General features: G+C 34.6%; 1 protein-coding gene across 1 annotated transcript; it reads left to right on the top strand.

Moving 5' to 3' along the window:
* Positions 1–1,726: 1,726 nt before the first annotated feature.
* Positions 1,727–4,844, top strand: LOC107817216 (BTB/POZ domain-containing protein At4g08455-like). Its single transcript, XM_016643006.2, has 2 exons — positions 1,727–2,241; positions 4,240–4,844. Exons 1-2 carry the CDS (start codon positions 1,837–1,839, stop codon positions 4,705–4,707), a joined length of 873 nt encoding a protein of 290 aa, XP_016498492.1. The 5' UTR covers positions 1,727–1,836; the 3' UTR covers positions 4,708–4,844.
* Positions 4,845–13,284: the final 8,440 nt, after the last annotated feature.

Here is a 13,284-nt window from a genome sequence, read left to right as displayed (position 1 = left end):
AGACCTGTCTTCTTCTTGCTGGCACGCAACATCCAATGACATGACCAAAACCACCTGCGACAAACAACCTTGTATACAACCGGACTTGACTCTCATACCGTCATCTCACGACATTCTTTTACGTTGTGCATTTTATAAGCCCTACTTACGTGCGCTTTATCAGGAAAAAGCATGCCCTTTGCCAGCACCGTTGATCTAGACTTATCCCATATTGCTGTCTGAATTTCATCAAAATCCCTTGTGAGAGCATCCACATTCGGCATGCTTGGAAAGTAATCAAGGTAAGGAATCTCCCTTGAATGAAACGGCACGTGGGACTCGTACACACTTCGTCGGGAGGGGGGAGCATACTCTCTGGTCGAATCAGGTCCTTCCTTCTCATTCCTCCTCATCACCATCCTCACAAGGAAAGGGTGTATCGTCTCCAGATTCATCAGCATTGTTGTCGTAATCACTGTTCTCTTCCTCACTCTGTGCATCTGCCAGATCCCGATTTAATACGTCATCTTCGGGTAATTGAGTGAGTACATATGGTTCAACTTGCTTGTTTTCACTGCAAAATCAACAAAATAATAAGCTACTAAAATTAATAAATACTTTCCATATAGCTGTATCACTTCACTTACAAGTCGTAATGTGATGAAATTCCATGATGGACATTTTCATTTAGGTGATGACTACCGGATGGACCATCATGATCCAACACACCAAAACTATGCTTGGGTTCATAATTTATAAAATTCATATTCGGTCGGTACCCCCTGTTAAATGTATGAGCATTAATACAAATTCAATACAACAAAAAATGTAGAATCGTAACACAAAGGAAAATTAAAATTTACCACTCGTCTTGTGAATTAGGAAAAGCAGGGGGTAATAAGTTTAAATCAAGGAAAACTCTTTCATCCGGAACCTGTCCGGCAAAAACTGCTCCAGAATAACTACCCAATAACTAGGGGTTATCCGGAACCTGTCCGGCAACCTCATTGTTGGGAACATCTTCGACTTTGACGTACATATCCAACATTTTGATTACAAGAAACTTCCGGTATTCATCCGGAGTCCTCAGAAAATCCCTCAAAGTTTCATCATCGTAGATGTTTAACTCCGAGTAAAAAGCATGCCCTTGCGGAGTGACGAAATACGGATATCTTCCGGTTACTTTAAGTATCACTCGGTGTTTCCTCACACTCATTTTTTTTTTTGCATAACAACGATATCAATTTATCGTACTCCATTGTAAGTGGTAATTTAACATGACCACGTGGAGATAAACTATACCCCTCACTGAGTTATTCTTCATCACAACTTCACCCCCACCCCCCACCCCCCAATATAATGAAACTCTTATTCTACGCTCTTCAGACATTACGAAAAAATGCTTGAGTATTTAACAACAAGAAAAGATTGAATGGATGAATCTTTTGTGAATAGATTTTCCTAAAATCCTAACGCCCTTTATATAGGAAATGTGCGAGCTCGGGGGTTGAAATTTTTGATGTATAACGCTCTTTGAATATACGCTATACATATTTCAATTATTGGTGGGTCCATAATTAGGGGTATAGCGTGTTGTATTTGTACGCTATATATAGCATGAAAATACAGCATGTTATACCTATGTCCGTATATATAACGCCAAGCAATATATATAAATGTAATTTTTTTACACCTATTTGTATATCTTTTATCAAAAATGACAATAAAAAGGTTCGTACTCCACTCTTGTCTGTCACATGCTCACAGGCACAGCAAACTTTTAAAAAGGTGGTTTAGCAGCTGTGAGAAAAGAGTGAGAGAAAAAAGAATATTCCTAAAAGGAAAAGAAACAAAAAGATGAGAAGGCATCACCGGCGGCGATCATCGACGCCGTCAGTGGACTTCGGAGAAGACGAGGGAGACGACGAGGAAGAAGAAACATCATCGGAAGCACGAATGAAGTGCGTCTCATGTAAAGAAGATTACAGCTCACGTGACGCGGGCACATGCAGGGAGTGTTACGAGGAAGCTAGCGAGACAGAGGAAGAGCTGAAGCGTGAGATCGAAGACCTTAAATCCAAAGTTAACTTCCTCCGTTTCTGGGCCCCACCTGACCCTCTCCACCACCTCCACCACCAACGGTCTTCTTCCACTAATACCGTACCCTTCTTCTCCGACGTCGTTTTGGTCGCTTCTCATGATGATGAAAATGGCAAGTCTACCCCTCACCCTGTTCCCGTTCCTGCAAATCGCGCTGTTCTGGTCAGTACCCATTTGAATTTTTGATGTGTTTTTAATGGTTTTGCATTTGATTGAACAAATTTTTGTTATCAACATTAATTCTTTTCTTACTTGGTGTATTTCTAATGGGTATGCAGTTGATTGAACAAATTGTGTTATCATTAAATAGATAGGATTTCGGTAGATTGACGGTCAGTGCCAAAGTAGTCTAACGGTAGATATAGAGGACTGATATAATCGACACGAATTAATTTTGGGGTTGAGGTGGAGTTGATTGTTATATATGGAGATTAATGGATGAGGCATTGTAATACAAGTATCTCTTTCATTAGGAAATATCAGGGGTTGATGTAGGGTTCAACTTATTCTCTAGATAAGTACAAACAATTGATCTCGAATCTAGTAAATCAAATAAGTTATGGTAAAATCTCGATCTCAAAGTCATAACATCAAATCCTAGATATGCCTCGGTTGGTAGGTTGATGACCAGTGCAAAAGTGGTCCAAGTATGAACACGAGAAATGATTAGATGGAATCATCAGTTTCAAGAACTTTCTGAAGGAAAAAGGAATTGTCCGAGCCTCTACAGTGTATTTTACAATTGTTGCAACTAGAATAGCACTCCTATTGTAGATCAAGTGCTTTTGAAAGAAAAAAAAATGGTGCTTTTGAAAGAAAATAAATTGCTGGGAGTTTTAAGTTAGACCTTTTCGCTCTATTATTGGAGTATGAATAGTGGGCTTGGTCGCTGCTATTATTAGTGATGGGAGGCTAAAGTTGTTTGGAGTTGTTTTCTGTTAAGCATTTTTGTCTGAACATGCTCAAAATCTGCAACAAGACTAGTGCATTTGGCTGTATAAGTTGGAGGAAGCCTGTGAAGAAATTAATTGACTCATGGTTTTACTGCTAAAAGGCAAAGCTGCAGTTGATGGACTAAGTTTCTGTGCTGTCCTGCAGAGTTGTCGAAGGTGAAAGCATAGAAAAGCACCAAGAATTGCTGGGGGATTAAGCTCAAACTAGAAATAGAAGCATGGGCTTTACCGAATGAAGGCGCTAGTGCAATGAAAAAAATCAAAAAATATTATTCATGATATTTTGTTAACAATTAATCTCACTTTGCAAGTATGCTGCTATCCTCTTAAGACATAGTATAAGAAAGACGAGAAACATGCCTTAGTGCCTTAGGATCTGCACTAAAAGCTACCTAACCGAGGCAAAGCTTCCAACCTGAGCTTCACTGAGCTTTAAAGCTTAGGAACACACTCAAAGGAAGCCTTCAACAACATGCTCGCCTGCTAGGCCGCCTAGAAATTTTCAAACTCACTCCATATTTGATATTCTTCTGGAAAATTTAATAGCTGATCTACAATGTAAGTCATGTCATCTAGAGTCCTGCTGGTAATTTTTGTCATTTTATACCAGCATTGATTGCTGTAGCATATTGAAGAATGTAATATTAAACTGATTCCTAAGAAGGAGGGAAAGTAAATGCTTGTTTCTTGAACTTGTATAAAAGAAGAACACCTGATGTTTTACAGCATTTGATGTAATTTTTTCCAGTCTATATCTTATACTTAATAGCTAAAAGACATGCCACATTAGACAATTTGCAAATTGCCAAAAGCTTATTCGCATGTTAGGGACTCATTTTGCCTGATCATGTTGCTACTCTTCGGCCCCTGGAGTCTTCATCTTCCGCTGAATCATCATGACGGAGCTCGTGAAAGTTTGTGAGCAGTAGCATATCAAAGCTTACATTTAATAATCGGTATTTCATGATCATTTTGTTATGGTTGTTCTCCAAGACACGAAAACTAAATCTCCCCTATCGTTGTTTCTTTCATTCTTTTCTGCTTAGATATGCTCTGAGCATCTGAAAAACATACCGAATTTAGTCTCCTCTTTCTTTATATCTGTTTTATATGATTTCCTTACTGTTTTAACTGTTATTTTTCACTGAAATAGTTTTTTATATAGTTTTTGCACCTAACTTTTCCAAAATTTGGATATTTCATGCAGGCCAGTCGTTCCCCCGTGTTCAGAGCAATGCTTGAAAATGAGATGGAAGAAAGCCTTAGCGGCACAATTAAAATTAGTGACGTGTCATATGATGCACTTCGTGCCTTTGTGACCTATTTATACACTGCCGATGCATGCCTAGATGAGCTTATGGCTTGTGACCTTCTTGTTCTGGCAGAAAAATACCAAGTGAAGCATCTGAAGACGTATTGTGAGAAGTTTCTGATTTCCAAATTAAACTGGGAGAACTCGCTTCCTAACTATGCCTTTGCTCACCAGCACAATGCAAAGAACTTGCTTGATGCAGCCCTGTCATTGATCATGGAAAATATGGACAAGCTCAGCAAGCGAGAAGAATACAAAGAACTTGTGGAGAAAGATCCCAGGCTTGTTGTAGAAATCTATGAAGCTTACCTTTCCAAACAGGTGAACACTGCTGTGCATAAAGATCCAGTTGCTAAAGCATAGCCCATGTTCATATTAACTTCAGTAGTTCCACGAGGATTCTCTAATTTTAGTGGTTAAGATTATAGTCCCGTGAATGGTGAACGTAAATGCAACTGTTTGATTTGAATGTTCATTAATCCATGGATGTATTTTGTTACTGAAGAATTTACCTTTTAACTTTTAGTTGCTGATGTTTATCTTGGAAGGCGAGTATCAATATAGAACTGTAGACATATGTTCCAGAATTGCTATAATCACAAAGTTTCTAAGCTGATATTCTGTAGAACATTAAGTTTGATTAATGCTCAGTAATGTTAAGTTACATATATGACACAATGGCTAAAAAAACTCGGAGCAGGGCTACTGCACAGCTGAGAAAATTTATGTCTTTCATTTCATGAAGCTTTTGAAGTACAGAAACATGGTGAAATTGTTCTCCTTCTCTTAATGACTTGGAAGTGGGATATCAAACTCGAGGAATTCTTAATCACATTCAAGGGCAGACATATGTTGAGCATCTAAAATTACTCGTGCGTCAACACCACCATTGATTGAGCTTGATCTTGTCATCAACTAAGAAGAACGAATTCTTTGATGGATCAGGTGCTGAACTCATCCTTTCATGTCTTCCGAGTCCAAAGTCTATGCTTGAAAGAGGAAAATTGATTAAATTGCTGCAGACATAAGTATCAAATTTGTTATAGGAAAATGATGCTTCCCCTTTTTCGATACATTCAAGAATTGTCAGCATTAAATTTTGCCCTTAGCACACTTGAAAATAAGTGCACTCAAAAGCTCAGCACGAGTTGGATTCTGCACTCTTGATTCACCTTCAACCTAAGCTTTAAGTGCATGTATTTTGGAGTTTGGAAAGGAGAATTTTCTCAGCACACATCATCTAGTTTTTGATGATGGGAAGATAGATTCTCCCATAAAACGCGGAGAAGGAACAAAACTTGGATCACGAGTAGTTTTACCCCAATCACTTAAAAAAATCACCATTGAACTCCCATCACCAAGCTTGTGCGACAGGCATTGGCCTCTTTATGCATGGGATAGAAGAAGGACAAAGGCTTGTACATGTGACCGACCATAAGCTTGTTCCATAAAAGAGAGTGCGATCTCTAACAGCAGAAGGTGTTGGACAGAAAGGCTTTCTGGTAAACTTTTCAGTACCTAACACAAGTGGCAATGATGGTAAAGCCATGATGATTGAGAAATTAAAAAGTAGTACGAGGTTTTGCGTAAACTAAATTGGCCAAATACATGGGCAAATCCCTTCCCCTCTCTCTCCCTTCAACGACTCCATCACCATTCACCTTACTTCTAAGTTTTCATTACCGGAATAAATGGAGCTTGCCGGAAAAATCACAAAAAAGTTATTCTTCTTCGTTGCTCTCCTCTTTTTGTCAACTAAGATTCTTTCTTCTCTAATTAGCCACTTTTAAAGACCTAAGCCCTATTTCACCACTCCCAGATCCCATTTCCCAACTCCCTGCATCCTCTCAATTGTCAAAAACTAAAGCTCCTGATTCAATCTGCAAGAAATTCATGATTCCCACACAATTACGACCCTTCTCCCTTCAGATACGAGGTTAATATCCGCAGAAACAACGATCGGAAAGCTCAAATAATATCAGGAAATGGGAGTGAAGGATTTTGTTTCCGAATTCTAAACGAATCAGAGTTGCATGGACAGAGAGTTATTATTCCGAGAGGCCACGGATCGTACAGGGAAGTTTTATTGAATATAGATGAGAATCTAGTAGGATCCGTGGTTCCATTCCCTCTGATTTTCACAGGTGGATTAGGATCCAGTTGTTTCAATTGGAGCATTTGATTTTCCTTCTTACGACATTGACTTAACACTATTTTTAGGGATGGCCAAGCCCATTTTCTAGGGCTTTGTTCTTTTCTTTTGGTAGGGGTGGGAGCGCCGGGGAAGATGATGGAGGGGAGCGTAGGGTTCTTGTTTTTCTTTAACTTTTTTGTTTCAAAAGCTTTTTTTAATTAATTAATTCAAGTTAAATCCATGTGTCTCTTTTTTATTCGCCACTGTGGCGAGTGAATTATGTTTGGCTGTTTATGAATTTTGTGTCTAAATGATACATTCGAGGTGTGGTTGGAGTGTTCAAATGGAGCGGACTTAAGATTGAGTGTCAAATAAAAAGTGAGGATAACTTTAAGGGACTGCCCATCTATTTGGCCTTCCATCAAATGTCACTTAAAATCATCTGTGCTTAGTGTTTACTCCAAATCAAGGACGATATAACATGCGTCTTATGTAAAACTTTTTATCACTCAATAGTTGATTCATGTTAATTTCACCTCAATTTATTACGTAAGCATACTAAAGTAATATGGCTTGATATAAACGTCGTGTGTGTCGAAGTCTTTTTCTGTTGGCTAACTCATTCAGGCAAGCCAAATAAGCTTCGCTACACAGGTCAAGAAAAACCGAGTTTTGGTACGTTGAGTCAATTCGCGTTAAATCGAGTTTACATTAATAAGCAATCGACTTTAATCGGCTACTTTCACTATAGAGTGGTATAAGATCAACAATGCTATATGTGAGAGTGAATCTTGAGCCACTAAAATCGAATACATTCAAAAGATGGGCGTTGAAGAGACGTGAATGCAAAGATAAATATATTATCATACAAAATTTGATAAGATTAACATTGATCATATTTGCCAGAAATTGCAAGGAACATATATTGAGGTTAAAATAAAAAGGTCGTTTGATATGGTCTGGTCATGTCCTGCATCAACCTCTAAGTGCGTCGGTCCGTAGGAGTAAAATCATGATGAATGAAGGCATTAAAAGAAGACGAGCCAGACCAAAAATCACTTGAAAGGAAATTGTCATGAAAGTCCTACACTATCTTAAAAATCATGCAAACTTAATAAAAGATAGGCGCAGTTAAAGAAAAAGATCTACGTAGATATAACCAATTAGTAGGGAATATGTTTAGTCAAGTTAGCACATTTCTTTAGGCTTAATGCTTTTTAGAAGTCTTTTAGCCTTATTAGAGATACTTATGGAAAAAAAATTGCACGGGCGCCCTATTTGGTCGCCCCCATTTAATCTATACCCATTTTTTTTAAAAGTTTTAACTTCCCACATTTTAAACAACTTTAGCTCTCTTTCTCCTCCTCCTTCTCCTCCTTCGTTTTCTTGTTCTTCTTCTATAGTGGTACGTATACACGTATACCCCTTCTGAGAGAAGCCAAGAATATGTAAAAATGGAGCAACAGAGACAAAATGATCTTTACCAGTATGATCAGATCCCACTAGTCATGAATTTGGCATCAGGAGGCAGAAAATAATAGTATGAAACTACTGCCGTTATACATCAACCTACATCTTATTTTATAGGATTATTGCTTTTCAAATTTTCTGATAATTCCATTATAGCAACTGGATCTTAATGACAATTTGTCATTACTGTTTTAGAACTTCAGTTCTAAGAATGCTGAAGTTCAGCAAATATAGAACAAAACTTCAGCTAAAACATGCTAAAGTTCAGCAAATAAAGAACAAAACTTCAGCTACTAGAAGGCTTAAGTTCAGCAATTACAAACAAAAACTTCAGCTACTAGAATGCTTAAGTTCAGCAAGTACAAACAAAAACTTCAGCAGATAAAGAACAAAAGTTCAGCTACTAGAATGCTTAAGTTCAGTAATTACAAACAAAAACTTCAGCCAACACTTGGTTCAGCAATTTTTGCTACTTCATGCTTGTCTACTAGAATGCTGAAATTTGCGTGATTGTCTTTGCTACTTCAGGCTCGTATGAATGAAGTTACGCGAAAAGTGGGTACGCTTGCAATTTTTTTTGCAAAACGGGTATAAGTTAAAACATGACCCAAAAGACGGGTATAAATGCAAATGCCCTGATACTTATGCTAGTCGAAAGTATATATATATAACTTCTAGTACTCTTTATTTTTAATCTTATTCTGTATAATATGGGCCTAAGATGATTTTAAATGAAAAATCATGATTAATGAGAATTTATATAAGTAACTCCAAGTTGTTTTAGATTGAGGCGAACGTAGTAGAAGTTGTTGTTGTTATATCATGAGACTCAGAACTATGCTTGAGTTACGAATTTGTTTATTTATATTTTGCACAAATCACAATATTCTTTATTTTTTTTCACCATAATTTAATTCCACACTCAATTTTGGCTCCTTTTTTTTATATATTTTATTTTTTCTTTCCTTTTGTTTACTTTCTTTATTTCTTGTTCCTATTTTAATTTTACTTAACTCTTTTTTTTAATCCATAATCAAATTTTATTCACTTTATTGCTTTTTTCATTATTCATCTTTTTTATATGATAGAAAAGATAACTAATATAGAAACATTCGTTCGCCTTTTTAAATAAAAATAATATATTATATATTTTATCTTTTTTTCTCATTTTTATTAGAACAAGTTATATATTATAAATGCTTCCTCTTCTCTTTTTGCTTTTCTTTTCTTTTTTTTCTCTTTTTCTTTTCTAATTTCATGTATTATTATTTTAAATATTTTTTTTTTAATTTTTTCATAATCTAATTTTGCACACCTTTTTGACTCCTTTATTTTTGCTATTTTTTATTTTTCTCTCTCTTTTTTTTTTTCACTACAACAATAAAAAAGATAACTGTAATATTTTTTATTTTTTTCCTATATTAATTATCAGAAATAACTTATTTTAGCATATAGTACATCAAAAATAATATATTAGTAGCCGTTGAAGTATATTATCGCAGTATACTTTGATAAGTACATGGTATATATCATATATTGACAGGTTATTATAGAGGACTGTTCATTTCTTCAAAACAAATACTCCTTAGTCCTCTATGATACTCACATGGTATAATCATATACTGATAGAGTATCATAAAGGTCTAGTCCATTCCTTTCAAAAACACACTCAATCCTCTTTGATCCCCAAATAGTACATATAATATATTGATAGGGTATCATAGAGGTCTGGTTCACTCCTTCCAAGAAAATATTCAGTCCTCTATGATACCAAATCTGGTATATATCATATACTAATAGGATATCATAGAGGGCATACTCATTCCTCCAAAAAAAAAAATACTCTTGAGTCATTTATGATACTCGCATGGTATATATTATATACGAACAAGACATCATAGAAACATGGTTCATTCCTTTAAAAAAAAATACTCCTCAATCCTCTATGATACTCATATGTTACATATCAAATATTGACCAGGTATCATAGGGGACTGATTTATTTCTTAAAAAAGAGTCTAGTCCTCTATGATACCAAATTGGCATATATATCATATACTGACTGGTATTATAGAGGACCGGTTCATTCCTTCAAAAAGTACTAATTAGTCCTCAATGATACCCACATGATATATATCATATATTGTAAGGGTATTATGGAGGACCGGTTCATTTCTTCAATAAATATTAAAAAATACAAACAAACAAAAAAGAAGTTTAAACTTAAATTTAATATTTTAATTTTATAATCACACACCGTATAGGGGTGAGGTGGATGAAGTGGAGGTTAGCGGCGGGAGTCTTGTGTGACAAGAAAGTGCCACCGTTACTAAAAGGTAGGTTTTATAGAGCAGTGGTTAGGCATGTTATGTTGTATGGGACCGAGTGCTGGCCGGTTAAGAACTCACATATCCAGAAGATGAAAGTAGCAGAGATGAGAATACTGAGGTGGGTGGGTGGGCATACAAGGATGAATAAGATTAGGAATGAAGATATTCGAGAGAAGGTGGACGTGACCCCCATAGAGGACAAGATGCGGCAAGCAAGACTCAGATGGTTCGGGCACATTCAGAGGAGGAGCACTGATGCGCCAGTGAGGAGGTGTGAGCGACTGGCTGTGGTGGGCACGAGGAGAGGTAGAGGGAGACCTAAGAAGTATTGGGGAGAGGTGATCAGGCAGGACATGGCACGACTTAGGATTACTGAGGACATGACCCTTGACAGAGAATTGTGGAGGTCGAGCATTAAGGTTGTAGGTTAGGGGGAAGTTATGAATATTTCTATAGTGCACTAGAGTGAGACTAGCCAGTTAGGAGTTAGTCTTAGGATGTTACTGATCAGCTACTGATGCAGGGCTTTATCTGTTGGATATTAATATACCTTCCATCCTTTTCGTATTTCCTATATTTCTTATATTGTTATTATTTTGTTATTTTATGTTATGTATTTTATGTTATTTTATTATGAGTCTATTGATAGTACTAATATATCGTCTCTTGTTGCTCTCTTGAGCCGAGGGTCTCCTGGAAACAACCTCTCTGCCCCTCGGGTAGGGGTAAGGTCTGCGTACATGTATTACCCTCCCTATACCCCACTTGTGGGATTATACTGGGATGTTGTTGTTGTTGTTGCAACATATATTTGTACCACAAGGAGATCTTTACTTTTTTCCCTTAAGAATAAAGTACTGTCAATATTACATCTTTTATACCCATGTTCAAACAGAAATTTGGACAGTCGTTCATACTATGCTCTTTTAATTTAGGTTTTAATAAAAAAGCTTGTGATTTTAGCATTTTTCTTAATTACCTCTTGTTGTACTCTAGTTATTTATTTCTATATTTTTATTAGTCTATTTGACAAGAGGGGTTGCTCTGATGATAATCAACCTCCACTTCCAACCAAGAGGTTGTGGGTTCGAGTCTCCCCAAAAGCAAGGTGGGAAGTTCTTGGAGGGAAGGATGCCGGGTTTCTATTTGGAAACAGCCTCTCTACCTCAGGGTAGGGGTAAGGTCCGCGTACACACTACCCTTCCCAAAGAATTGGTTAAAAATAGAGTTTCTTAAAAAGAACGCTTATTGGCATCATTGAAATAAAATTCAGCGTGAGCAAATTTACTTTCTAAATATGGTATTGAATGTGTTAGCATAAACAATGATGAATACTCTTCTAAATAATAATAATAATGCTAATATTTTTTGGTCAATTGATTTTTTGGCCCTTTACAAACTTATTTTTAAGTTTATGACTCTATCTTTTTTTTTTATTACATGAAAAATTTACTTTTACATGTAAGAGATATGTCTTTTACACATAAGAGATCTAAAAAGATTATTTTTTAAATTCAAAATTGTAAAAGGGCATGATGTACAAATGCACCTAGAAAAATAGATGTGCCGCAAAGGTATGAAATGAAAAAGAAATGAATGTGGTAGATACAGGTATTTTTTTGTCTTTTATGGGTATATAGCATAATTTTTCCTTAAATTTTTAGCAATTAAAATTAATTTACCAAGTTTCGTATAAACACTAGGGTCTATATTGTTGGAAAAGGATCCATTCTTTAAAAGTTCTTTTTAGTATTATGTTTCTCAAAAGTTTAGCAAGGTAAGCGTTTAATATTTGTACAGCAAAGTAAAAGGATATTGAAATTGTTCAAGAAAATGAGAGAAAAAGGAATATTGTCCAAGACAAGAAGAGACGACAACTCAGACAAATAGAAATTGAAGTTAAAAGAAGAATTAGTAGTAGTACTCGCGCTATGCGCGGTTAATATTTATTAACTTAAATTATGATCGAGTTTGTTTGAACATATTAGATTATATTGGTTTAATAAATTTCAACTGTCATCTTATTTGTCAATATGATATACCCAGTAATAAAATCTCCATAAAACTAAAGGGACTTATATAGTCATTGAATAATTTTTTGGTTCTATATTTTTCTTTATTCTGTTATCCAATGCTTAGTACTTTTACATTGTTAATAGAAATTTTTATTAGCAAATTACTTTGTTTAATATTTTTGTTTGCTCGCTTTCTTTTTGTAATATAAGAGAAGATATATATTTTATTAATCTTGAAATATATTTTTTTAAAATTTTATTATGTTGTTGTCAGTAATATTATCTGAATTTTAATGAATAAAATCTCTACTGAATTAAAGGGACTTATATAGTCATCAAATAACTTTTTGTTATGTATGTTTCTTTAATATATTATCCATGTATAATTGCATTGCTAATAGAAATTTTTATTAGCATATTACTTTGTTTAATATTTTTGTCTACTATTTTTTTTTTGTAATAGAATATATATATATATATATATATATATATATATATATATATATATATATATATATATATATATATTATTACTCTTGAAATAATATTTTTATTTTAAATTTTATTCTAATGTTTTCAATAATATTGTCTGAATTTTGATGAATAAAACCTCTACTAAATTAAAGAGGCTTGTATAGTTATTGAATAACTTTTTTGTTCTATATTTTTCTTTATATACTTATCCAATATTTACTATTTTTACATTGTTAATAGAAATTTTTATTAGCATATTAATTTATTTAAAATTTTTAATAGTATATTAATTTGTTGAATAAAATCTCTATTAAATTAATGAGACTTGTACAGGCATCGAATAACTTTTTTGTTTCGTATTTTTATTTATTATATTGTCCAATATTTAGTATTATTACATTATTAATAGAAACTTTTATTAGCATATTATTTTATTAAAAAATTTGTATGCTACTTTCTTTTTATAATATAATAGAAGAAATATATTTTTATATTTTATTATATTATTTTCGATAAT

The sequence above is a fragment of the Nicotiana tabacum genome, chromosome 3, assembly GCF_000715075.1.
Source record: "Nicotiana tabacum cultivar K326 chromosome 3, ASM71507v2, whole genome shotgun sequence".
Taxonomy (NCBI): Eukaryota; Viridiplantae; Streptophyta; class Magnoliopsida; order Solanales; family Solanaceae; genus Nicotiana; species Nicotiana tabacum.
Note: the sequence above shows the minus strand (reverse complement) of the source record. Positions and strands in the feature narration are given on the sequence as shown.